General features: G+C 40.5%; 3 protein-coding genes across 7 annotated transcripts; 1 reads left to right on the top strand and 2 right to left on the bottom strand.

Moving 5' to 3' along the window:
• Nucleotides 1-941: 941 nt before the first annotated feature.
• On the bottom strand, nt 942-3,237 carry timm10b (translocase of inner mitochondrial membrane 10 homolog B (yeast)). Its single transcript, XM_053441637.1, has 3 exons — nt 2,962-3,237; nt 2,773-2,868; nt 942-2,274 (listed from the first exon to the last, which is right to left on the bottom strand). Exons 1-3 carry the CDS (start codon nt 2,986-2,988, stop codon nt 1,594-1,596), a joined length of 804 nt encoding a protein of 267 aa, XP_053297612.1. The 5' UTR covers nt 2,989-3,237; the 3' UTR covers nt 942-1,593.
• On the top strand, nt 2,651-9,547 carry LOC128457103 (hepatocyte cell adhesion molecule). 2 transcript variants are annotated; one of them, XM_053441635.1, is made up of 8 exons: nt 2,651-2,947; nt 4,585-4,720; nt 6,435-6,776; nt 7,530-7,811; nt 7,917-8,010; nt 8,132-8,202; nt 8,312-8,400; nt 8,768-9,547. In XM_053441635.1, the coding sequence occupies exons 2-8, from the start codon at nt 4,594-4,596 to the stop codon at nt 8,912-8,914; spliced, it is 1,152 nt and encodes a 383-aa protein (XP_053297610.1). In that variant the 5' UTR covers nt 2,651-2,947; nt 4,585-4,593; the 3' UTR covers nt 8,915-9,547. The 2 variants fall into 2 exon arrangements, with proteins under 2 accessions (XP_053297610.1, XP_053297611.1); XM_053441636.1 differs by lacking the exon at nt 2,651-2,947 and adding an exon at nt 3,742-3,947.
• Nucleotides 9,548-12,137: 2,590 nt separating this feature from the next.
• On the bottom strand, nt 12,138-25,600 carry LOC128457451 (AP-2 complex subunit beta). Of its 4 annotated transcripts, none has more exons than XM_053442133.1 (22): nt 25,458-25,600; nt 23,445-23,504; nt 23,201-23,306; nt 22,856-22,991; nt 22,321-22,566; nt 21,909-22,099; nt 21,596-21,817; nt 21,058-21,178; nt 20,673-20,768; nt 20,413-20,528; nt 20,039-20,204; nt 19,651-19,749; nt 19,267-19,526; nt 18,774-18,966; nt 17,837-17,878; nt 17,345-17,497; nt 16,998-17,143; nt 16,667-16,796; nt 16,414-16,498; nt 16,180-16,266; nt 15,176-15,330; nt 12,138-14,598 (listed from the first exon to the last, which is right to left on the bottom strand). In XM_053442133.1, exons 2-22 carry the CDS (start codon nt 23,479-23,481, stop codon nt 14,524-14,526), a joined length of 2,862 nt encoding a protein of 953 aa, XP_053298108.1. In that variant the 5' UTR covers nt 23,482-23,504; nt 25,458-25,600; the 3' UTR covers nt 12,138-14,523. The 4 variants fall into 4 exon arrangements, with proteins under 4 accessions (XP_053298108.1, XP_053298109.1, XP_053298110.1 ...); XM_053442134.1 differs by having other exon boundaries at nt 23,445-23,499; nt 25,458-25,575; XM_053442135.1 differs by lacking the exon at nt 17,837-17,878.
• Between the last annotated feature and the right edge of the window lie 394 nt (nt 25,601-25,994).

The raw sequence follows: 25,994 nt of genomic DNA, 5'->3' as shown, positions 1-25,994 counted from the left end.
TTCCATTCATGTAAATGAACTGGGCTTTGTTGCATTTAACAAGGAGTTCATACAATATGTTCAATTTGACATACTGAAAAAGTGATCAAAAATATAACAACTGTTTTGTTTGTTTTGACTTTTAATTAAAGCCCTCGCAATAAAATAGATTAAAAAAATATTTCTGCATTTTCTTTGTTATCTTGTTTTGTATATGAGTTTTTATATATTCTTATTCAGCTTTTATATATTGTATATATTGAGGTATGTAAAGTGTCTGTTCAGTTTAATGATTTAATAACTGCTCATGATTGAGCAAAAATTCATAGTATAAACCTGAGAATTAATCTAACAATATGATGTGTCACAATAGGACCTTTTGTAAATATATGGTGTGAAAGTTGAAAAATGAACTGCAGAAATATAGTATAATGTATGGGATTATTTGACTTACCATCTTACTTATTTGCCTGCCTTTAAGTATCCGACTTTAACAAATTCACATTTCATACTTGTGTCAACTGATCCTGATGTTAAAATCTAAGAGTAGACAATTGTAAATTGAATTATTCACTCCTCTGCATTTCCAACTGACATGTTAAAATGTCTTCCATGAAAAAGACCTATAAACTGAAGTGGCACTAATTCCATGTACCACTGAAAATACTTTTTCTAGTTAGTTCCTGAAATGGACAGTAAATCTCAATGTTTTTTTTAATTATGGTATGGCCATATTGTCAAAACAATGGTTTGAAAGAACCATGTTCGTAGTAAACAACCATCTCCCACAATCTGTCACAGTTGTCATCTGAGACATCAGAAAACTTTGTGGTGGATGAATGGAACCATTAGGAATGCTTTAAGATCACTTATAGTGGTTGTGCTGCTGGATTAGAGAAAACATAACATGCACGGTGCAGAGGCAGGACATGTTCATGGACTGAATTCACACCCACAACACGGAGAGTACACGCTGCAGCCCACTGCTGCATTAGGACGTCCAGCGGCGCGAGGCAGCCTTTAATTTTTGCAAACAGGAAATACATGTTTGTAGTGGAGCATTTTAAATGAAGAAGAAAACTTGATTATAAGTGATAATAATCATTCTTGCTGTTGTCGTCATCTACTCAACACCATCCAGGCTTTTAAAAGTCCAGACTCAAGACTAATCTGACCAGGACTCACCAATCCATGACTGCAGACTGCAGACCAGTCACTACCACTGCATAGACACACTCATATCCAGTTAGAACAAATGCAATCTTGTAATTGCTGCTTATAAAAAAAACATAGTATTGTAATACAAGGGATTTCCCCTCTCACAAGTTGCCAGAGTCTATATTGAGATTTTCAAGTTACTTTTGTAAAAACTAATTGTGAAAAAACACATTGTTAAAATATGATGTGAAAACACAGAAATAAAGCAAATGCTCACACTGGAGAGAAATGGAGAGATTATATGACATGATTATATCATACAACTTATTTTATAATCAACTATTCCTTTCAGCAATACAGAGAATAATATCACATTTGGGACGATCAGTGATGAGTAACATGGCAGATTCAGGTTGTTTGTTGTGGGAGTTGGGATTCCACTCAGACTGGGAATCATTACTGGCCTGACGCAGGAGGAGCCTCTGGCGCTCTCTCTTGGCTCGACACAGCAGGTGCAGAGACAGTTGACACAGGCATGTCTACTGATAGTGAGGATGTTGAAGATGGCATTAACACAGGCATTGGGCTCACTGACTCAGTTTGGACACCGGCTATGGGCAGCTGTGGAGAGACTGCTGTAAAAGACGGTCCGCTGGCAGCTTCATTAAATACTGGAAGATTCACGGCTTCAGTTGCAGGTGTGAGAGGGGCGGCTGCTGAGAAACTGACTTCTGTGGCTGCAGTGGGTTTGGATAAAGCAGCATCCAGCTCAAAAGGAATATCTAACCCTGATGGCTTCATGACTGAGCCTTGTGCCTCTAGTCCAACATCAGTGGCTAAAGCGGGTAACAGTGCAGGTATTTGTGGGGGTAGAGACGCGGCGAGAGGGATTTGAGATGCTGATGAGGCCTCTGCGGCAGGAAGCTCCAGAGATGCGCCAGGAAGCTCCAGAGATGCGGCAGGAAGCTCCAGAGATGCAGCAGCGGCTGCCTCGGCGGCTTTGACGTTCTCCGCAGCCTTGCTCTCCATCTCGTCCATCCGCCGCTGCATCATCCGAGGCATCAGCTGCACGTAGGCGCCCATCATGCGGTGGTTAGAGCGAATCAGCTTCCCCGCACAGCTGTCCAGGCAGCGCTCCTGAACAGACAACATCAGGTCAAGAGTCCATTTCTACAGAGTTTAAATGGACCAATTTTGCAAACCTGACCCCAGACCCAACTGGTTACCAGATATTCATACTATGGACGCCACTGGCTATTTTTTTCATTACGTGATCCATTTAGATGTTCCAGCTAGTGCACTGTCTGTAGTGATAGTTATTTAGGTTCTTAACTTTTTAGCGGAACCTGGAAACTTACCAGTTGTCGTTTTGGCAGATTGCAGTGCGTTTCTGTATTTGCATGTGTTGTGACTTTTTGCAGCATGATGTATTCTGAGTTTGACAGAGCTTTTTCTATTTGCATGTGGTTTCTTTAATTGCAGTGAGTTGAGCCCTCTCGGCCACCGTAACATAGGCTCTGAGGTAAATTCATGTGTCAGTATACTTCTGGCCATGTATCAGGAGGTAAAGGGATCAGAAACACAGGAAAGCAGCCACAACAGGTCGAACACATAAATCTGTTGCGGTGCTGGTACCTCGTCCATCGTGAGGTTCCTGTAGTTGAAGTTGCTGCTGCATCGCTGGAAGCAGGCTTCGGTCATCCGGTTGTAAACGAGCAGGAAATCCCGCAGCTATAAGAGACAAACACGCTCCATCTCAACATTGAACACGTTCACGGACAAATGAACTCGGCGGAGCTGCCAGTGGAAGGTCATGTGACTTACGTTTCTGATCTGTGCCTCCGCTTCCATCGCTGCTCCGTCCGGTTAGCTGGTTAGCTAGAATGCTAATGTGACAGCAGTGCAGCTACAGAGTTGTGTTGTTCCCGTGTCTGCGGTGAATGAAGACACAAAATCCCGCAACATGTAGTTCACATGTCAGCCTTCACGCACAGATTACAAACACACATGAAGACGTTGAGGAAGTGGATTGACATGGCATGACATTCACATGCTGGCCGCCATGTTTGAAACAAAGATCGTCAACGCTCGGAATGAAGGTTGCCTACAAAATAAAAAAAAACACTCCCTTTCCGGTTCGCAAAACTACAAGTTTAGCTTGAACTGGTATTTAGTTACAGCTGAACATTCTGTAAAAGTGAAAAAAATATATATTGTTTATCTGCTTGTAATATAGCATAATATAAATTATTCTATTATAACATAATATAATATAATGTATTTTTTTGCCCGAATTTGCATTTTATTATGCAGCCAAATATTAACAACAGTAACATTCCGTTTATTAGGGCCCAAGTACTGACTGACAGTGAGGCCCTGTTTTTCAGGAAAATTAATTGGCTTTTTGAGGCTTTAACATGCTGAAATTCTTACCAAAATGTTCAGAAAATTAGAAAGTGTTGAAAATTTACTTTTCATTTTTTTTCTGTTATTTATTTATAAATTTCCTCCGCAGAGGTGAACTGCGCACATACTGCATGGACTTCGCAGGATTCATTTAATTGTATTTAATTTTTTATTTGATTTAATGGGAGTTTTTTTCTTCTTTTTTTTTTAGATATTGTAAGATATTGTGCAATTAATAGGTGGTTTGAAGTTCTGCCAGATTTAGGGCCTCAGTATATTGCCAAGAACACTTTGGCATGCAGATGGGGAAGAGTGGGATTTCAACCCCCAACCTTCTGGATAGAAACGACCACTTTACCCACTAGGCCACACCACCTGCTCATTCCCATGAGAAACTAATCACAGTGAGAAGATGGAGAAATTATTGTGTGTGTGTGTGTGTGTCTGTGTAGTTCTATGCTGCTTTTGATTCACATTGCAGAGAAAACCTTTGTATTTTCTACTTTACTACATATATCTGACAGCCTTACTTAAAAGTTACCTTTATATTTTTGGATTTTTAGATACTGGATAATTTAATATGCTTTAAAAACCTATTGTTCGAGAATAACCCAGTAGTTTCCAACCTTGGCTTCTGACGCCTTACAAGAATCACAGTGTGGGACTCATTTAATTTAATATAATTCTGAAAATTCGCTAGTTGATCTCATTTACAATGATATTTCCATTCATCAGTAAAGTGCGAAGCAAAAGGCAAAAAGAAGGTTTCTAGTAAGTACAAATTAATATCAACAATGAACAAATCAAATTTCTCTGGTAAAACACCATCGATACACTTCATACTGTGGGGTAAGGGACACTGAATCAACTTATGACTGCTAAAACTTTTGTGTATGAATCTATCCCATAGCTACAATAAAACTAAAGAAACATGGAGACACATGCACTTTTGTCCTGTTTCTGCAGTGTCTTTTGAGAACAGCATGTACTCAGTCCCTGCAGAGCCTGAATGACTGACTGTGTCCTCTGTCCTGCTCACAGCCACAGATTATGCTGCTTGTCTGGGAGGAAAACAAAGCTCAGAGACCAAAGATGAAGTCAGAGAAGGAGGCTCCTTCGAAAGCCAAAATAATTCCCCAAATTGTTCTTCTCCTGTCTCTCGGTCTCTTCAATTCAGGTACGTCAGATTTCTTATTTAGAATTTGCTACATAGTTACACAATTTGCTGCTGTTATGCTTAATCGATCACATCGCTTTGCCTCACAATGGTGGGACGTTTCACTTGCATGTTAATGAAATCACAGTTTACAATGTAGCAAATAAGTAACAACTAATGATGATGTGTTGAAATGTGGTTGCCATTTTGTTTAGTTTATTTAGTTTTTAGTATGAGGGAATCATGAAATTGCAGTTAGTAAATATAATATTTTAACTACAGATTTTCAGGACTGGGATACCTCCTCGTCATTATTACTTTGAAAGTTTTTGAAGAAATTGCAAACAGAACGACGTAACAGACTTGTGGTTTTAAAGTTGCATACTTAATATAAATATAATTACATTTTTTGCAGGGTTTGACACAATACAGGTTTGTGCTAATGTCTGCGTTGTTATGTCTTATATGTAACAATGAATTATAGCATAAGAAAAATTGTTTAATCGACAACTCTTTGAAATCTGCACATTGTAGACATAACAAAGGTGGCATTTGTTACTTGGGTATTTGATTACATCAGACTATGTGGGTGTTTTTGTATCCAGCCTTTGCAAGTATCACAGTAATCCTGCCTTCATGCTGTTAGAGAAGCAGTTTTCAGATGTTCAGTTATTTTCAGCTGTGGCTGAGTTTTATCTCTGTGCTGCTATTGTTGTGGCACCAGAGTCACCGAGCTGCTCTGTTTCTGCCAAGCTAGCATGACATCTGGATCCCTCGCAGTGCTCTGTTCATGAACTGCCAGGGAGGAAATTTGAACAAACAATCCTCACTTTTGTTGACTCATGCTTGCCCATCCCATGGACTGACAGCTGTTAATGCTGTAATGTGGATGTGCTGTGTAGACTGGCTCCAGCAAACAGCAGCGATGGGGCGTGATGCACCCACTAGCTATAACTCCATTAGCCGCTGTAGGTGAAAAATCAATAACACCGATATGCACAGTAAATAACGATGACCATTAACATCTTACAACTGTTAATAATGATTGTGCTATTGCAACAAGTTGTTGAATTATATGTTGCAGGTCATTCTAAAATGTTGTCTGCCCCACTGTATATCAATGACTCTAGGCTAGAGAGAGCACACTTTTACAGTTGTGTTGTCAGACACACTAGTGTCCTGTTTTTTTGTATTGTTGTGTTTTGCACAAGTAAACAACTTACCCCAGTTTCGAAGACCTGATGAGTCCTTATCCTTATCCTCCTTTTGATAAATCTGGATGTACAACCTGGACTTCCCTGATAGAAAACAGAATTCTATTGCCTGTCAACATATTATCCAGCTTTAAAAAACATTTAATGTTGACGTGTAAGAAATCAAGGCACACTTGCAGGAACTTAAGTCTGCATTCTCTTATTATCATTTACAAAAGGGCATGAATAATCAGGAAGCCATATCCTGAATATTATCAAAAACATTAAAAGGATCAAAAGCATGCATAGACACACTTTATATAATGCTAAACATTGCTACTGGTACCACAAACTAAATTACCTAAATAGTTACAGTTTTGCCTTTGTAATGAAGAGTACAGTAGAGATGCAGGAGGGTTATTGTTTCATATGGATATCGGCATTCAATACAACTTCTATTAGTCATCACAATGACATAAGTTGAGCTATATTGAAATTGTGTGGATATGAAAATCGAACACAGGAACCTCTCTTCTCTCCAGGTGAGGTGTTGGCCGTGAACATGACGATCCCCAACTCTCTGATCAAAGGTTCAGTCGGAGGAGAGGCCGTTCTGTCCGTCTGCTACAGTAGTTTCAGCCTTGACCTCCCGGTAATCAAGTGGCAGCTCAAGAGGGAAAAGTCTATCACTGTCGTCCAGTCAATCGGAACCGACATCATCGGAACCCTCAGACCTGAGTATCGTGACCGCATCCTTGTGTTTGAGAACGGGACTCTGCTTCTCCACAACCTCAGACTCTCTGATGATGGGAAATATGACGTGGAGATCTCGATCACTGATGATACTTTCACAGGAGAAGGTGGCATCACACTCTCTGTGGATGGTAGGAGGACTATTTTTTACTGTTCAATTCTTTGAGGGTATTGCCAGGGTACAATCACATCTCCTTGGTGTGCACCTTTGTGTTAGTAAACATCTATCTGACTTAGTTTGAAGATTGTTGACTCGACTATATGTGACAAAATGTGACTGAGCTCTGGTGGAAGCTTTTATAATGAAAATAAAATAAGGCCTAAGATGGAGCATTGGTTCACACCACAGGAGAGAGTTGGCAAGAGAGGATGAAAAAAATATCAGTCATATCTAAAACTGAGGTGTATTGCAGATAAGAGTTAAACCATCACTACAGCCAACATTGAAATGTAATGAACAGAACTGTGAGGATAAGGAATGGAGATAGAAATCTGAAATTAGTCATGTTCCAGGTTTTTTAGAACTAGGTTTACGTTTAGAATTTAAGGCTTAATGACGTCATACTTGAAGAAAGATAGAATATAACAAAAAATGCAGTGTGGATTACTGGTCATAATTATTTATGTTAGTAAGATATCAGTAATTAGTGTTGCGCTTCCATCTTATTCCTGCAAAGTTGCCACAATATGGTTAGAACTATGTATTAAACATAATTGTATTAGATACAAATATCCACCGTTTTTTTTAAATATTACTCTGTCTGATGTGATTACTTTTAGATCTTGAGACATCAAATCGTGTGCATCAGAACATAACGTTATCTTTTCTTTTTTTGTCTACATACATGTTAAAAACTTATTGAATTACTGTCACCTGTACCCAGAACCTATATCAAAGCCCTACATCCACATGGAGTCTTCATCAGTGCTGGAGCTCAGTGAAAATGTCATCCTCAACTGCTCCCATGACAACGGAACCAGGACCACATACAAGTGGTTCAAAGGCGGAAAGCTACAGACCAATGAGACGAGGTTCATCCTGTCACCTGACCAGAAGCTCTTGACCATAAAACGGGTGTTGATGTTGGATGACGACATCTATAGCTGCACAGTGGAAAATCCTGTGGGGAATGGGACTAGCCTGCCCATCAGACTGACTGTCTACAGTATGTGATACTATCATGGTTATTAGTTACAATGTGTTACCTATTGTCTTTACATTTCTGTTCACTATGAATATTCAGTGGCTGTAATCTTGATTATCCAAACAGGAAGAAGTTCCCTTTATATCATTCTTTCCACTGGTGGCATCTTCCTGGTCATCACCTTGTTAACAGTATGTGCCTGCTGGACGCCGTCCAAAAAGTAAGAATTGCTATTCAACATTTAAATCAAGCCTAAGTAGTCCAGGCAAACATGTCTGGAGTGCAAATAAACAAAATCATGACTCAACAATAATGCATGGGTAACATTTTGTCTCTGTCAGGCGAAGACACCCACCTGGAAAGCCTCTCAGCTTGTATGACCTCTCTAACCGCCCAACAATCAAAACCAGAGGTACGATATTGTTACACTAAATTAACAAGCTACTGGCATGACAGTTGAGGAAATCAAAAATCAGGTGATGTGAGTGAATGACTGTTCAAAATGTTGTGCTTTGCCACAGATATTGTGCTTTCAAAATCGAAAGAGCATAACGGAAATGGAGTAAATGCAGTAAACGCAGTAACGTCTCTTTACATCCTGCAGCAAAAGGTAACTGGTTTTATTTGATTCTCTGATTTGCAAACAGTGGGAAGACAAAAAATTGGCAGGAATATTAGCTTGGGATTTTCTTTCCACTAGGAGATTTTTCTATACGGCAAAATCAATCGTGGAACTACAAATGTAGAGTTTGGCTTTTTGCCCCCGGGTAATAGTGGTAGTTGTTACAATGCACAGTGGGTTATATGTTAAGATTTCGCAATGTACAGAACCAAAGGTGAGACATTTATTGTCAAACTTCAAACAGGATTTTGAATGTGGACAGAGAGTGCTCATGAATCTAGAATCAATAGATACTCTTCTACTAAATGAGAACTGTTAAGCTGCATATGGGCTGAATTCACCTTGTGTTTTGAAGGATCCCTCCACGGATGACTCATCCAGCAACAGTATTGGCTCTCCTGAACATGACGAACCACCACGTTACACCAGTTACCTCAAGCCCATCAGTTCACCCAATAAGTACCCTGGCTCCCCCGACCGCTCCTCCCTCAAGTACACCTGAAGATCACTTTCACCTCTGCATGTCACAGCAACTGGGAGGTCGGACTGGCCTATCAGATACTTCTCCTGGCAGCAACTTCCTGCAAATCCACCCCCCCTATGGAGAAGATCTGAAAACCATCAACTAGGGTTTTACAATATCATTCGTGCCTAATGACTTTAAATTATATTGTAACTTAAAGAGCAGTTGCTGGGTTAGAGGCACAGCCCACACAGGGGAATGTGAATGTGGTGTGATATGACTCAAGGTTTTAAATAGCATCAGAGTCTGTGTTTGGGTTTACCACATGATACCATCATTTACCAGATCTACAATTTCTGAACTTTGGCAAACAGCATGACGCCTTCATGAAGCTAACACTGGGTTTGTTGTTCGTTAAGATCAAATTCATAAAAACAAACCCTGAGAAATACTGTTCTGTTATCGTGTCGAGTGTGATATTCTCTTAAGTGTTCAGTGAAATTCAGCAGTAGCCTTGTAATTTTGTGTGATCACTGTTTTAGTTTTACTAGATGACTTAATACCATTGTGAAGACAGACAAGAGCACATTAAAGGAGGTGACGTGGTTTTTAAATTTTATATGAATTGTAATAAAATGTGAAGTTCTCCAAATAAAGAGTGATGAGAAAGTTTTTCTGCTCCTGCAAAGTTTCCTGTCGTCTTTGTGTCGTTCCTCGGGGGGGGCTTTTGTGGGATTTTTATTAGTTCAGGTTGGATAGATGAAGAGAAAACTATTTTCAGTGATGCAATTTAAATTCAATTTTTTAACGTTTGACTTGAATTATAAAATGTGACCTTCGATAGCTCAGCTGGTAGAGCGGGGGACTGTAGGGGTGTAATATCAGTAATCCTTAGTTCGCTGGTTCAACTCTGGCCCGAAGGAAGTGCTATTCTTTATATGTTCAGAATACATAAAGGTGAAAATGTCGGATGAATAGAAATTGTCCCAACATTGGCAGGTTCATCAATATTTAATGCCATGTAGTCAAGGGGACATTGTGGTAATAGGAAGAGATCCTCTCCCCAGTTTGCACATCGCAGCCTCTTTGAGAATCAAACCATACAACACTATTCCAGCCAATCAGCAGCCGGGGCATTTGTGCTTGTGCACATTACAATGAGAGAGGAAGATAAAATCAGAAATGGGTGAAAGGAAGAAGTGGGAGCTAGTGTCAATTATAGACAGTGCCGATAAGACATGGAGTTTTGAAAGGGATCATTTTGGATTTGAGTTCGAATTGCAAAATGAAGTCGAGTGTAAGGAAGGAAGCAATAAATTAACCTTTTGATAGTTGAGCTGGAAGAGCGGATGATTGTAGGTTCATAAGAACAGTTATTCTTAGGTCGCTGGTTCAACTCTGGCTCTAGGGAAGTGCCCTCTATTTACAGTGCCTTGCATAAGTATTCACCCCCCTTGGACTTTTTCCCATTATGTACTGTTACTAACTGGAATTCAAATAGACTTAAATAAACTTTTTCCCGTTTGATCAACAAAACATGCATAGTACTTTGGAGGTGCAAAATAAATTTTATTGTGACACAAACAATAATGAGAACAAAAAAGTTGACATCTGTTGGGTGCATAAGTATTCACCCCCCTGTGTCAATACTTGGTAGAACCCCCTTTCGCTGCAATTACAGCTGCAAGTCTTTTGGGGTATGTCTCTACCAGCTTTGCACATCTAGAGATGGAAAGGTTTGTCCATTCTTCTTGGCAAAAAAGATGAAGCTCAGTCAGATTGGATGGAGACCGTCTGTGAACCGCAATCTTCAAGTCTTGCCATAGATTCTCTATTGGATTGAGGTCTGGGCTTTGACTGGGCCATTTTAAGACATTAACATTCTTTAATCCAAACCATTCCTTTGTAGCTCTGGCTGTATGTTTAGGGTCATTGTCCTGCTGGAAGATGAACCTCCGCCCCAGTCTCAAGTCTTTTGCAGACTGCATCAGATATTCTTCAAGGATTTCCCTGTATTTGGCTCCATCCATCTTTCCCTCTATTCTGACCAGTTTCCCTGTACCTGCTGAAGAGAAGCATCCCCACAGCATGATGCTACCACCACCATGTTTCACTGTTGGGATGGTGTGCTCAGGGTGATGGGCAGTGTTGGGTTTTCGCCACACATAGCGTTTTGCATTGAGGCCAAAAAGTTCAATTTTGGTCTCATCTGACCAGAGCACCTTCTTCCACATGTTTGCTGTGTCTCCCACATGGCTTCTGGCAAACTCCAAACGGGATTTTTTATGGATCCCTTTCAACAATGGCTTTCTTCTTGCCACTCTTCCATAAAGGCCAGATTTGTGGAGTAGACGACTAATAGTTGTCCTGTGGACAGATTCTCCCACCTCAGCTGTGGATCTCTGCAACTCCTCCAGAGTAACCATGGGCCTCCTGGTTGCTTCTCTGATTCATTTTCTCCTTGTCCGACTCTTCAGTTTGGGTGGACGGCCTCCTCTTGGTAGGTTTGCGGTTGTGCCATATTCTTTCCATTTTCTTATGATGGATTTTATGGTGCTCAGAGAGATGTTCAAAGCTCTGGATATTTTTTTATAACCTAACCCTGCTTCATATTTCTCCACAACTTTATCCCTGACCTGTTTGGTGAGCTCCTTGGTCTTCATGATGCTGTTTGTTCAGTAATGATCTCCAACAAACTCTGAGTCCGTCACAGAACAGGTGTATTTATACTGAGATTAAATTGCAGACAGGTGGACCCTATTTACTAATTATGTGACTTGCAAATGTGACTTGTGAATGCAATTGGTCGCACCAGATCTTTGTTAGGGGTTTCACAGTAAAGGGGGTGAATACATATGCACTCAACACTGTTTCAGATTTTTATTTGTAAATAATTGTGGAATCCATGTAATATTTCCCCCCACTTCCAAATGATGCACTATTTTGTGTTGGTCCATTACATAAACTCACGCTGAAATAAATTTTAATCTGTGGTTATACCATGACAAAATGTAGAAAAGTCCAAAGGGGGTGAATACTTATGCAAGGCACTGTATATGAGCATATCCAGATGGATGTGGAATAGCCAATGGAGGATGAGAGTTTGTGGGAATAGAAGCAAGATTACCCTCCAATACCCAAGTGAATTCACTTACAAACATGTAGATATGTGTCTCTGTGCTTCTCCCTTTAGTGTAGTGGGATGATTGTGAGACATGGAGCCTGATTTGCTAGCGTCAGGGTGAATACAACAAGGACTCACTGAGTTTGACAGTTTATTAACATTAGATGTGGTAATGTGACCATAACCATTTACAACAGGGTTACATCAATGAATGGGAGGAATATTCAATTTCATAAGATTCTACGATAACTCTCTCCATACACTCTGTATTGCTGGAAACAGTTTTGGATATACTTCTATTTGTGAGAGTTCTATAGAGACAATGGTGTTGTAATAAAACAAGATCCCAAAGAGACGTGACATTTGGAGATAATCATTTTTTTTTTTAAACGAAGCAAACCCACATCCTAAATGAAAAAAAAGATAAAATGGACAGTGAGCTCATGCAGGCACATAAACATATTATTTTTATATTATTATGTATGAAAATAGTGTCACCAACACAACTGAATTTCAGAATAAAAGCCTTTTCTGTTGAATAGATAGAGGCCAGGCTTTATTTCATTTTCATGGAAATACCAAAACATTTAAATTGATCGGCTACATTAAATACACCATCACTGGACTACACTGCACTTGGGCAACTAGGTCTTAGTTTGTATGCACTTTGAGGCTCTATAGCCCACACACTGCCAATATTAGAAAATTATACTAAGACTAGAGTAGTAGAACATTAACTTGGCATTTTAACTTGCATGAATGCTTGGTCCAGTGAGACTGGTTTGGCCGACTCGCCACAGGTTTAGACTGGCTTGACAAGAGAAAGATAAAAAAAACAACACTGGCATCAAAAGAAACAGTGGAAACATTTAAAGCACATAACAGGTCTGAAGCAACTGCAACATTAACGCAGAGGTAGATGCACAATAAATAGGAATGACAATATAGGTGTATAAAGCCGTGTACAACTATGTGGTTGCAGTAAACAGGGCTCTTACAAGGAAGAAAATATATTTGAACGTAATGTGCAACTATTCTTAAAATGGAGTGGCACTGGTGTGTGATCATATAATCATTAGCTGATGTGGTTTGTGTAGTGGTTCCAAGCTAGTAAGCAAAGTCATATACGATGAAAATAACAGCAACCGAGCAATTTTGTCTAGGAATTTAAACAAACAAATTGACTGTATGTTACTTTTTAGTCTGTCTGTTCTACAGCCTGCAGATACACTCACTTTACTGAATGTATTAAATATTTTTTAACACGACTTCTTCATGCGGTTTGAAACTTTTGTTTGCTTTTTAGAGAGGTTTGGGGATAGGTGGAGATGGACAGAGAGCTTTGTGATTAAGACCTCTGCGAACCTGCCTCTATTTCACCACCTGCAACACAGAGTAATTCATGTGGGAAGCAGTAAAGTGCTTGGCTAAGTACGTAATCTCTGGCATGAATTAGGGCTGCACGATATATTGAAAATTTATCGCCACCACGATATCAAAGTGCGTATGAAACGTAAGAAAAGATCCCAAATGATCTCTGTGGGTGACACAGTGGAGCTGTGCATGGCTCCCAGGGTGTCTTCCCCCGGACTTGGTGGCGCTGCGGCCGGGCTGTGTGCCTTCTCTCAGCTGTAGAGCTGTCCGTGGTCTCCGCGTCCGTGGCCAGGGACTGTTTATGTATCGCAAGTCGCGATATTCAAAGTTATCACATAAAGTTTTTTTTCTTATATCGTGCAGCCCTAGTCTCAATTCTCTGTTTTCACCTTCTAAGAACTCCACTTAAAGCTTTGTCAATTATTCAATTGATGTTTCATATTTTTCAATATTCAAATGTTAAAATGTTTCCTTTAAAATGCTGCAAAAACTGTGAGTATTTTAATTACCTACAAGTAGCTGTGTTGAATACATGACAGGATAAACTTCAATACATATGCGGCTCAATGTTAATTTAGAAATAAGTAATAGTTCATTTTAAGCCATGTTTCCTGAAATATTATTACTGGTCTCAAACCTTCACACATTAATGGCAAGAGGGGAAACAATCAACACTGATATTAATATGTGGGTACGACTGAAGCAAAGCCAGTATCAAAAATAAATCAAAAGCAAAAGAAGCTGCAGCATACAAGATAAAATCCATATAATGGCTCCATGGAAACAGGGGAGATTTCTTTTTCAACTCGGGAAAGTTTCACCATCAGTCAAATCTTCACAACATTAAGACACTAAGTTAAGGATGGAATGGTCGTCAAATTATCCACTGTGAGGTAAAAACGGAAATGGGGAGTTGATTTAAGAGAATTCATCAATGATTTCAGCTGCCAAAATAAGGGAAACGACAGTGTAATGCACCTCAGTTCAGTATACAGAACCACAGCATGGTCAAAGGAAAATGTTCCAAATGTGCACGGCCTCAAACTGTTTGGATTCCCTTGTTTTGGCAGTTAGCTGCAGGTAAGAGAAAATGATAAAACACTGCTGTTTACTGTCAGGAGGAAGCAGAGTGGCTGAATGACGGAGCGGGTCAATTCTTCAGCACAGAGTCATACATCAGGTAGACGTACTGAGAAACCTCAGGGGCCCGACACTTGAGCGACAGCTGTGAAAGACAAAAGACGGGGAGATAAAAAAGTGTTAGGAGAGGAGATTCCCTCATAAGTTATCTCCGAAAGATGCCTGGGGAAAATAGGATGGGAAACTACTTTTTATTGCTTTTGAATTGATGTTTAAAAAAAGATAGATTGCATATACTGAAAAAAGCTTATTTGAAAGAATAAACACTGCCAAAGAGATTTGCATTCATTTCCATTTTACGTCAAATGTGCTAGACAGTTCTATATATTTAGTTGTAATTGGATTTTCCTTATTTATAACAAAGTTTATAGTAAACTGTATATTATTAAACCTCATTGAACCCCAAAACATTTTTGGGTAAGTGTTAATGACATCTTTGGAATAATAATCATTTCTTTTATGCTACTACATAAATTGGTGGATATATTGATATTGGAAATACACCCAAATATCAGCATCTGCATACAAAACTCTATATCCGTCAGGCTCTACTTATATGTTTAGTTTTTATCGGTAGTTATAATGTACAAATCCTTGGACAATGAACAACCATGATGCAAAGCTTAATGGCAGATAATAAAAACTGATTGCAAATGATTTACCGTGTAGTTGGGGTTTCCAGGCTGAATGCGGAGCTCAGCCAGGATCCAGATGCCATTGGTCAGCTTGAGGGACTGGTACAGCATGTCCTGGCCTTCTACGTTTCTCTTGGCAATGGTGTAGATGTTGTTACTCTGCAGCTTCCCCGACACTGTGTCTACAACACCAGAATCAAGGTTACTTCAAGAAATGAAAACACCTCAATTGGTGCAACCATCTATTTACTGAGCAACCACAAGAAACACACTAGAAGCTGTAGTCACTACAGGATCTACACTAAGGTATAAACAAGCTAGTGCAAACTCTAATACTGGCAAAAGGATTTTAAGGGAATTAAAGGTCAATTAGCTCTAAGAGGATTTGAATGAATTATGACTGGAAACCTTTTGACTTCAGTAAACCTGACCAGGTGTACTACAACACTTGGCCCTGCTAGGAAGAGCCACTAGTGGTGTTAGCCATCCTGCTGCCAGGTTACAGTGGAACAATTATGGGCAGCTGATAAAAGAAAAGTCGTTGAAGGTTTCCTTCTGCTACAGAGAAGAATCCCAAGACAGGCGTGTGGTTGAAGAAAGAACAAAGAGAGAGAAGTGTGAGGTCTTTGGATAAATTGTCGCTGGCAAAACACTTTGGAGCTTTAAGTCCAGACTCGGGTTTTCAACACTGCGCTTGGGGAACGCTGAGAGATCACAAGAGGGCAGTTGAGTACAAACTAACTAATGTTATTCTTTTGTTTTGTGTGCTTTTGTTTCTGTCTGTGCATCAAAAACATAATTAATTAAATAAATAATTCATGTTTTATGAGCAAGGAACATTGAATCAATTCTTGTTTTCTCCTGTTGTCATTAATATGTAAATGAAACCATCAAGATGCTCCAAAGTATAATGAGATCATCGAGTCCACACAGAGTACCTGTGGTATAAGTATGAATTGTTCATGCATTGCTGACAGAATAAACAAATTGATGTGAAGCTGAGAGCAATTTTTATTCAAACACTTCCCTACCTGCATTTAGGTGACACTCCTTTATCTGATATTGGAGCTCATTCTCATTGGGGATGTCTTTCCAGGTAGCTAGGAACACCTGTCGCTCTGAAGAAAGAAAAAAAAAAAGAAGACAATATTAGTAAAGTGGAAGTTTAAGAGTAGAGAGGTTCACATCCAGTGTGAGAATAACGCAAAAGATTTCTAATTAATATTTTATTGGTTGTAGAGGACAATATGAACCGTTGTAAATACCCATTTTTCCATCCTCGACAAAGAAAACGTAAAGAGGGATGAGTACGCTGAAGTAGAAGACATCTATGTTGTTCTTCACAGCCACCTGTTAACAAGTAAACCAAAAAGAACTTGAGTCCAATAACCAGATTAGTTCGAAAGTTAGATGTATTACAATCGGGAATAACTGACAACTCCTTCTTATTACAAAGTGCAAAGTGTTGCAGTGTGTTGTTTAAATGGATTTGTTCCATGTGAGGGAGTCCTTCTGTACCTGCAGATTATTGAGTGGGTCCATCTTCATGACTGGTCCAATGGTATTAAGAGGCAGAGAGACCTCAATACTCTGACTGGGCATCAGAGGAGTGTGGACGGCAAGAGGAGTGGTAGGGATGACGCCAAAACTACGTGTAGGAAACAAAACAAAATAAAGATTGACTTTCAGAACCTGAATAAAGTTATATCATAAACAATCCTCGTTTCTGAGGCACGCCAACCTGACACTTAAGTGGTCAAAATAAAAGCTCTGCTGTTTTAGAGAAATGTTGATGTTTGAGTGAAAGTGATATTATAGTTCCAAGTTTTTTGACTTTGTCCTCACTGACCTGTTCTTGTTGAACTGGACAGCGAAGTCGGTCATGTGCTGCAGGGCCTTGTTTGTGAAGGTCATGTCCATGTACATGTGGCCCTGGCGGCGAGAAAAGGTCCCAGAAATCTCCAGTCCCTTGGCTTTCACTGCAGGCAGCCACACCTGGATTAAAAGAAACAATATAACCAATGAGATGTAATGCAGGAAAACAACAAGAGGCTTTCAGTTTGAGCTTTAAAGTTTTCCTCGAGCTACTGCCTTTATTGTGGGCAACGCATCTGTAACTATCTAAATGTATGTTACACATCATAAGAAAGAGAATAAAAGAGATTTATGGCTGAGAGTGGAGTTGTGTGAACTCACTGATTTTGCAGCAATGTGGCCTCCGGTGGTGTTGGCCATGCCTGTGGAAATCTCAAACAAGTCATTGAGGCCACTGCTGACGGCCGGCGGTGCTGGTGTGGGTGAGGGAGCAAAAGTGCTGGGGACAGACGAGGGGATGAAGTTCTGTCCCACCTAAAGAAATCACAAAGAGCAAACACACAGAAGCACACAATCTGAGTGTAACACAGGCAATTTGACAATCTACACAAGCAATCACACTGAAAATCCTAGGTTATGTGAAAGAAAGAAACAATTAACTGTTTAGTGATTGTGAGGAAAAATGAAAATGTCAACCATAAAGTGATTAGCAAAAACCTTACGGCAGAGAAACTGAGAGTAAGATCAATTAAATTGTGTGAGTGTGAGACAAAGAAGTGTAGGTTTAAAAACGTGATGAAGCGTTAAATTCGGGAAGCATGCAGCATGCAGCATGCAGACAGGCCGGCTGCCGAACAGAAGGGCTTGACTTACTGCTGGACTTCCCCCAACACCTCCGCCCAGGTCTCCCCCAAGCTATAGGAGAGAAGAGAGGTCCCCAAAGACCGCATCCAAACATCACACAGATAGGGCAAACACACAAACAAAGACAGAGACAGAGACTTTCTTAGCAACCGCAACCCATCAAGAGGAGCCCTCAATTTCAGGGAAAGCTTCTAACTCCACGTGGCATTTCAAAATAAGACCTAAATCTGCATCAAGATTATCAAGAAATCCAGCATCTTGGGAAAGTGGAAAATGACAGATATTAAATACAACAAGACTTATGCAATTTCTTCATATAATAACAAACTAAATGTATTCCTTATTTTAAAATAATTCAAAACATTTGAGTGTGCCTTGTGTCTTGTTATATTAAGCTATACATACAGCAAGTTAGGGAAATTATTAATTAGCTGTACGAGGATACTTAAATGAACATCATATCTCCAAGTCATGGTGAGAAAATGGGCTGTTATTATCTTCAACAGTAAGAATCAGAGGAGGAAGCAGAGACCAACCAAGGGAACCTTTCGGCATATTCCTCTTTGTTCCGGTTAAATGAGGAACAACTTTTATCAAAATGCTGATTTATACTTTTTTTAAACCTACATTACAAAAACGTTCTCTTCCTTTATCAGATGGTATCCTGCAAGTCCAAAAACACAGTAGAATAGTATGTTCCCAAACCATCCGTCTCTCTTCTAACCAGCCCCGCTTGTTTGTGGCATTCGACTCCAAAGCACAGGGGTTACATCCCTCAATCATGAGGTCAAAGTGACCTTTGAACTATTCAATATAAAATGTCATTAGCCAATAACTGTATCCAATTAGAGATTTTTTATGAAATATTGTCATTTATTAACACTTTAATTCTCGAGATGGCCAGAAATGTGTTGTCAGAGCCTGTGTGTGTTGAGACGACGCTCACCAAGCTGTCCAGGCCTCCTCCCAACAGGTCCACTGCACCCATTTGCATGGAGGACACTTGGGGCACATTGACTGGAGGGCCCAGGTCCAGGTTGAGCAGGTCACCCAGCAGGTCACCCTGGCTGGGGATCACATGTGTCTGGTCCATGGCAGGTGCTGGCCCACTGCTCACTGGGCTCTCACCTGTATCAATGCTGTCACAGGAGAAAAACAGTAGACTGGTAAAGGAAGGGCAATCAAAACAAATCATGCATTACCAACTGAAATGTGCTGCAAATAAACAACTCCAATTCAAACTACTACAATTCAAAATGATTTCATGTTATTGGCTTAAGAAAGAGTTATGAAAGGATTCATAAAGGATATCGTCTCACTTCATATACTGTCATTTTGTTATTCCTGCATTTCTTTATATTTATTCTGATGAAATCTTTTAAACCCTTTAAATAAATACATAAATAACATTGGGGTTATGTCAAATCATTGTGTCTGACCTGCTGTGCTGGACAGGAAGGTGTTTCCGGTGGACTCCGTGGCTGCCCTCCACAAAGGCGCTGGGGGGTTTGTGATAGACGGAGGCCAGAGAGCCGATGTGGCAGATGAGCTCATCCAGCAGGGTGGGCTCAATCAGGTCTGTCTCCTCAGAGATCAGGGGCTTTTCGGACAATACTACCTCCTTGGCGGTCACAGGGTCGGTGGACAGAAGGCGCCAATAAATGTAGCCCCTGTCACGCAGGTCAGGGTTGTCAGAGTCCTGCAGAAGAGAAACTTGCATACTTACATTGCTGTGTAAGACCAGGTAAAAACAGGTAACATCATCCAGAATTGAATAAGATGATGTAGAACTGCACTTCTTTAGAATAAAGGATGTAACCCACCTGTGTAGCCAGACTGAGGACCTGCTGCACCAACTCCTGGGTCTCTGATGGCTTCTTAAGGAACAGCTTCACAATGGCAGTCAGCAGAGTGAGCTGGACCTGGAAAGGAAATCATACAGTATCTTATTTTGGTCGATTTCACTGACCTATCAAAATACAACTCCTGGTCCTTGCTAAATGCAATGAATACAGGAAAAACACTCTTCATGCTCCAGTGTGCTCCATGTGAAGACAAATCGATTGAATAGTCTGACTTCCATCTGTTTAACATTAAACAGTTAGTGATTTAAAAAACAACTTTCTTGTGCAACTTGGACATTCCATACTTCCTGTTCACCTCACTTTATTGCCTGGGAAATCCTCTAATGTGCTTTTAGGAAGAACCTACCTGAGTGCTCTCGTCATGGAAACCCTCGAGGAAGCTCTCTAGCAACTCGTCAGCATTGTCGATCCTCTCTGCATATTCACCAACGATCCAGATCATGGCAGCACGAGCGTCAGGCTCGTCCAGAGAGTCCAGGTTCTCACACAGTGTGGCAATGATGCTTTCATACCTGAAGAGGAAACCCTTACAGCTTTAATGTATGATATATAATAAAGGCTAGGTGATACATAAAGCTATAAAAAAAATCATTATTAATTAGACAACATTGAAATATTGATAATAGTTATTAGGCGTATAATGACAGGACATGTGCAAGTACTAGTTAGTTCATTGTTTTGTTTTATATGGAGTTGTCAGGGTTTCAGTGGGAAACTCACTTGTTGGGGTACTTGCGAAAGATGTCTCTGATGACAACAATAGCCTCCTGAACCACGTAGTTGACTTTCGTCTGGATCAGGTCCAGCAGAGTGCTGACACAGCGCTCCGCTGATTGCTGGAGATGGAACAAAACCGAGGCACCATGTACGTTATGATTTTTCTATAACCACAATGCTCTGGTGACTGAAGTGAAATATGTTTCTTATGCTCAAATGCACATGAGAAATTTTCAAAATACAGTGATGGTGGCAGTTCTTACCTCTACTTTGATGGCACAGCGTCCGATGGCTCGGACAGCCTTGCGCACAAAGTCAACATCCACCTCTGTGGCGTATTCCTTCAGCTCAGCCAGCACCTGAAAGTGAAAGATAACAGCTGTAATACTCAATTTTAATATTTTTCTTCCAGTTTAGTACCTTAAAATTTTACATTTTCTCCTTCTCTTAACATCAGTTAATTACCAGAATTATGAAAAGTTAATATATTCATGCAGTCTCTCCTTTTGAGCAGGGGCACTTGCAAAATACTCCTATACACTATTATCTAGAATATAATTTTACTATAATTGATAGGATAATTTAGCAAAGAGAAAATAAATGACTTTGGTAAAAAGTTACTACTTAGTTGTGTTTCATGGAGGGTACCTGGGCGATGTTGGCCTGAGAGGCCAAGCGGATCATGATGTCCAGTTTCTCCAGTTTCACATAGATTGGGTCGTTGTATTTGACAAAGAACACCTTTATCTCCTGCTTCAGGATCTCAGGCCTGCACACATGAACACATTACGCATTAGACAGTGGAAAGACCGGATCCTAAACAAACAAGCAGCTGAGGAAGTTGGGTGTGATTTGGCTCCAGAAGACCTAACTCTGGGATATATCTTAATATACAGGAATGGCTTTTGTTTGTCAATACGATATTGTATCACAGCCAGCTCTGACTACAAGAGACTGTTGTATTATTTAAAGCCTGCATCCTGCTAGACTTGCAAATTTGTACCTGTGTGTGTGATAAGGATCTACTAAGCAAATTCATACTGAAAGAATATTATGGAAGAGGATGGTGAGCCCAAAAAGACGTCAGATTTTCTAGATTGAAACACTGAAAAATTCTTGACTGTACTCTACTTATTTTTAAACTAAGTATTTAAAATGTGATTCATTTATTTTTGTGATCACACACCTTTTCTGGACAATGAGGTTGATGTTCCTCAGAGCCACGTACTGGACCTCCGGCTCTCCGGAGAGCAAGGTGACCAGTGGTGGGGACAGCTTCTTCAGCAAGGTGTTGTAGTAGTCGGAGTCCTTGGGCAGCAGCTCTAAGAATTTCATCAGCACCTTGACAGCTGACAGCACCACGGCTGAGTTGGCGTGAGACAGCCGGGGAGTTACACGCTCACAGATGCTGTAAGACAGGAAACCGGATGGTTATAGTCATTAAAGGAAAATGTACTACTTGCATTAAAAAGCATCTTGTATATTTGATTAATTGCTACCTTTGGGCCTCACGCTCATCCTTGGGGTTATAGTTGGACAAGCAGTCCAGGATGAAGATCTGTCCCCACTCTGTGCACTCATTGAGGGCCGTCAGGAGCTTGTTGATGTTCTGGGGATTGAGATCCAGCAGGTTGCTGTTGGGGTGAGACTCACTGATCTCCGACAGGGCAGCAACTGCATTGGCCACAACCTGAAAGGCACAGAGGTGTCAGGAAACACTGCTCACCAGAATAATACAAAATGAAACTTGGGAAAACACAAACTACAGTCCAAAAGAAAAAAATCTCACACAATAACACAGAAAAGCAAAGGGAAACAAATGATTAAGCCCACAATTCACAATAATAGGCTGATCAATTATTATTATTATTAAGTCATTATGCATTTACCTGTCACCAGACTGGAACTTACCATGGGATTTGAGTCAGCGATGAGATCTCTCAGAGAGTCCAGGAAGCCCTGGTCCTCAACCATCTGGGCATTGATGTCATGAAGTTTCGCCACACACACAGCTGCCGTCTTCCTCACGTAAGGGTCCTCGTCCTTCAAGCATTTCCTCAGAGGCTCACACAGGTACTCTGTGATTTTGTCCACCCGGATGCAGCCCATGGTGCGGACGGCCAGGGCTCGGATGAGAGGGTTGGGGTCCTCGCAGTCCTGGAGAACAGAGAGAGCAAGGAAATTTGGGTTTTAAACAATTCCTATTGTGAGCCAAAGGTGGCAGTATATGTTATAGACACCTCAAAATTGCATGACAATCTTAACTTCCTGAAGCCTGCCAACACTATGCCAGCTACATTTGCAAACACACAATATCTCACTCATGAAAAGGTGGAAAAATGTTATTTGAGATTCATCTATCTTGGTGGAGCTGTCGACACGTTTAAGAAGGCTTGGCAGTATTACAAACAGTGGAATAACAAATTTGAGTAATGTTTGGACTTGCCTTGACAAAGCTGTTGACAGCCATGATGGCCATGTCAGGTTGGCTCTTGGCATAGTTCATTAAGTAGAGGTAAACCAACTTCTTCAGCTCCAGGTTGTCAGTCTGCATGCAGTTCACCACATCTGGAAACAAGGAACTGAAAGCAAAGCAAAAGGACTTGGTAAAGATTTACAGTTTGAGGTTTACGACTGTTCTTATGTTTACATTAAGCAATGTGATAAATCAGTCATTCTATAGATCTATATATACTCTAAGAAGTCTTGTTACACAATCTGTAAGTGGCAATAAGCTCAACCTACAATTTAACTTCAAGGTTTATTTCAGATTATATATTTCACACTGTACCTGACATCCTTGCCAACAGTCATGGCTGCAATGACCTTCTTCACGGCCTCTTTTCTCTTTTCCTTCTTCTCATTGTTCAGCTCTGCCTTCAGTTCAAAGATCTCCCCTGAAAAAGATCAGATTAGATGTCCAACATTAAAGCCGCTTGAAGTGAAAATGATAGGTAACTGAATGCTCAAGGATTAGATGCATCCATGATAACAAAAATGACCAGGCAGTCTAACGATCTGCCTTCCATACTCACCTTTTTTGTTCGTTGTGAAATATTTGGAGTCCGTCATGGTTGTGGTCCTTTAAGTCTGTACTGAAGATATACACAGATTTATCTCATCAGCAAAATGGGTAAGAAGTTTCCCTTTAACCCATCCCACTCTGCATGTTGTCATTCACATGTGCATCCTTACAAATGAAGACGTAAAGATTCCAAATGGATTGGAGTACTAAATTGACAAGGACACAAATACTTTATTATATTGGGCATCACTCTTTTCTAATTATTCTCTAGATCTGTTGATAACAGTCTCCTTCTGTGAAAACTGAAAAAATACACAAACAACAAATATTTTAGTATTCTCGCTTTTGATTGAAACTCAACACCATCATAACTGCGAGGGAAATACAATATACAGTAGCTAAAAGTAAGTGAACAAACATTGTTGGTGGGTTCAGGTACCTTTGCTACAACTTTAAACATACAGTCTAGTCATCTGCAGAGGAATATGCTGCACTCTGTGGTTCAATGTGCCACTGTCAAGAGATTGCTGCTTTCCCATATTCCATCAGGTTTTATTGCTGAACATCTCAACGATCAACATTGTGATAAAGCTTTAACTGAACTCCAGGGCCCTGCTGTCATCCCATCTCTCATATCTGAAATAGCAGGTTCATATTCTGACAGGAGGGTATTTTAAATGCTGCCCTGGCTAATGTCATTATCATATATGCTGTAAAAGTACCCAGAGACACACAATCAGACATTATTACATTTCATTTAGCTGACGCGTCTATCCAAAGCAACTTACAATAAGTGCATTCAACCATGAGGGTACAAACGCAGAACAACAATAATCAAGAAAGTACAAACTACTATATGTAAGTACTTTATGTAAGTGCCTTATAATGACATATCAATAGCCACAGCAGTAGACATCCTTAGCCTAAGCAAAGATCCCTGCTGGGATCACAGACAGTAGCTCAAGGCTGCAGTCGGTTCCCTCCAAGAGTGTGTATGTGTAAGTGTGTGTGTATGCATGTGTGCTTCTCACTTTGAGAAAAAATATCAGAGCCTGATGTCATCACCCAAAATCAATGTGCAACCTCAATAAAGCTCATATGTCTGAAAGAGAGCATTTGATCAGTATCAGCGCGGTTCCGCAGTTTTATGAAATGACACCATAAAAAGGAGCAGAGTGTGTTGTACCAATGTCAAAATGACCACGGGTTTTAAAGAGCATATCCAACAATTTGTGGGGGCGAAATATACAAGTGTCCACATACTTTTGACCATATAGTTTGTCAAAATCAGATCAGTTCATATTCTGCATATCGCCCACACACGTTACAACAAATACAGCTACACTGGGAGGTAAGACTCTGCAGCCACACAATCATATGTCATGTAAAATGATGAATCTCTCTCTGTACGAGTATGTTCGCTTCATTACTTGACACAATCTTATAGGGTTTAACTTTATTACTTACCCTAGCTAGCTGTATTCACGTAGCTACCGCACCGGTGACGTCCTAAACATTAACTCTTTAACCTCGCGTTAGTTATAAATCTTCAATATCCTCGTTAAAACAACGACAAACTTAACTTTTAACGTTTAACCTCCTCTTCACCATCACATCAACCAGCACTGACCACAGCCACACTAGTTTAACTCTGCTTTCGTGAGCTAGCTCGCTTCGTGCTAGGGGCATCAGTGAAACGATCAACGCTAACGCTACCCCCACTGAGACTAGCAATGCTAACAAGCTAACAGCGACCAACCACAGACTCCGCCGACGGTGAGTTAGCCACAACCGACAAGCGTCTGTTTTATCTCTGTTAGTCGGATGCGACTTGAAACGTTGCGACAATAAATCTGACGTGAGAACAGAGAAGTGACTCGCGGCCCAGTCTCCATTGCCTCTGACAGGAGCTATGTTAATGTTAATGAAGGTGCCGAGCCGCCCAGCCGACTGGCCCACATGAAAACAACACGCGAAGGATGATTAACACACAATACAGAGTCCAGTCAAATAACCCACATACCTGATGGAGTGTATTTTAGCCGGGAAATGTGCAGTAACCGCGGGTGGAAGACGCAGGTTGGTCCCTTTGCCCAGTTGGAGGAAGATGGAGAATCTGGATTGTGGCGCTGGGTTCAAAGACACCGGATATTACACTACTTCTCTCTAGAGCCCCGGCAGTGGTGGTTGTGCACGTCGGTAAATTTTGGACTAACGTAAACATTTGAGCAAAGCAAAGATTCATAAACGGCTATTGTTGGATTTCAAATTACTTAGATCCATGAGTAGTGGAATTGCAGGATATCTTTATTCATGAAACGGTCCGGTGAGACAACAAGGTCAGGGATCCTAACCAGCAGGTAGTTGATGGGGAGAAATTGATTTGTTCCACTGTTATTTAGGTGCACATGTTGTATCAATAAGTTCAAGCACTCTATCTACATTTCTATTTATATTCATAGGCAATTACAATGGATCTCGGGCGTGACCTGTTAGAGTTGTATAATTTCCCATGCGTATGAATGTAGCACGAGAGGAAAGTGGAAACAAGAGAAACATG

The sequence above is a fragment of the Pleuronectes platessa genome, chromosome 15 (genome assembly GCF_947347685.1).
Source record: "Pleuronectes platessa chromosome 15, fPlePla1.1, whole genome shotgun sequence".
NCBI classification, from domain to species: Eukaryota; Metazoa; Chordata; class Actinopteri; order Pleuronectiformes; family Pleuronectidae; genus Pleuronectes; species Pleuronectes platessa.
This window is presented reverse-complemented; position numbering and strand designations above follow the sequence as displayed.

Coding starts and splice junctions, on each gene's coding strand:
- timm10b (XM_053441637.1), bottom strand. CDS start 2,988: ATGGAAGCGGAGGCACAGATCAGAAAC. Junction 2,869..2,961: donor CGGAGGCACAGATCAGAAAC/GTAAGTCACATG, acceptor TGTCTCTTATAG/CTGCGGGATTTCCTGCTCGT. Junction 2,275..2,772: donor GGAACCTCACGATGGACGAG/GTACCAGCACCG, acceptor TTGTCTGTTCAG/GAGCGCTGCCTGGACAGCTG.
- LOC128457103 (XM_053441635.1), top strand. CDS start 4,594: ATGCTGCTTGTCTGGGAGGAAAACAAAGCTCAGAGACCAAAGATGAAG. Junction 8,203..8,311: donor CCCAACAATCAAAACCAGAG/GTACGATATTGT, acceptor GCTTTGCCACAG/ATATTGTGCTTTCAAAATCG. Junction 8,401..8,767: donor TTTACATCCTGCAGCAAAAG/GTAACTGGTTTT, acceptor TGTGTTTTGAAG/GATCCCTCCACGGATGACTC.
- LOC128457451 (XM_053442133.1), bottom strand. CDS start 23,481: ATGACGGACTCCAAATATTTCACAACGAACAAAAAAG. Junction 17,498..17,836: donor GTGTTGGGGGAAGTCCAGCA/GTAAGTCAAGCC, acceptor TGATTTCTTTAG/GTGGGACAGAACTTCATCCC. Junction 17,144..17,344: donor GCCACATTGCTGCAAAATCA/GTGAGTTCACAC, acceptor CTTTTAATCCAG/GTGTGGCTGCCTGCAGTGAA.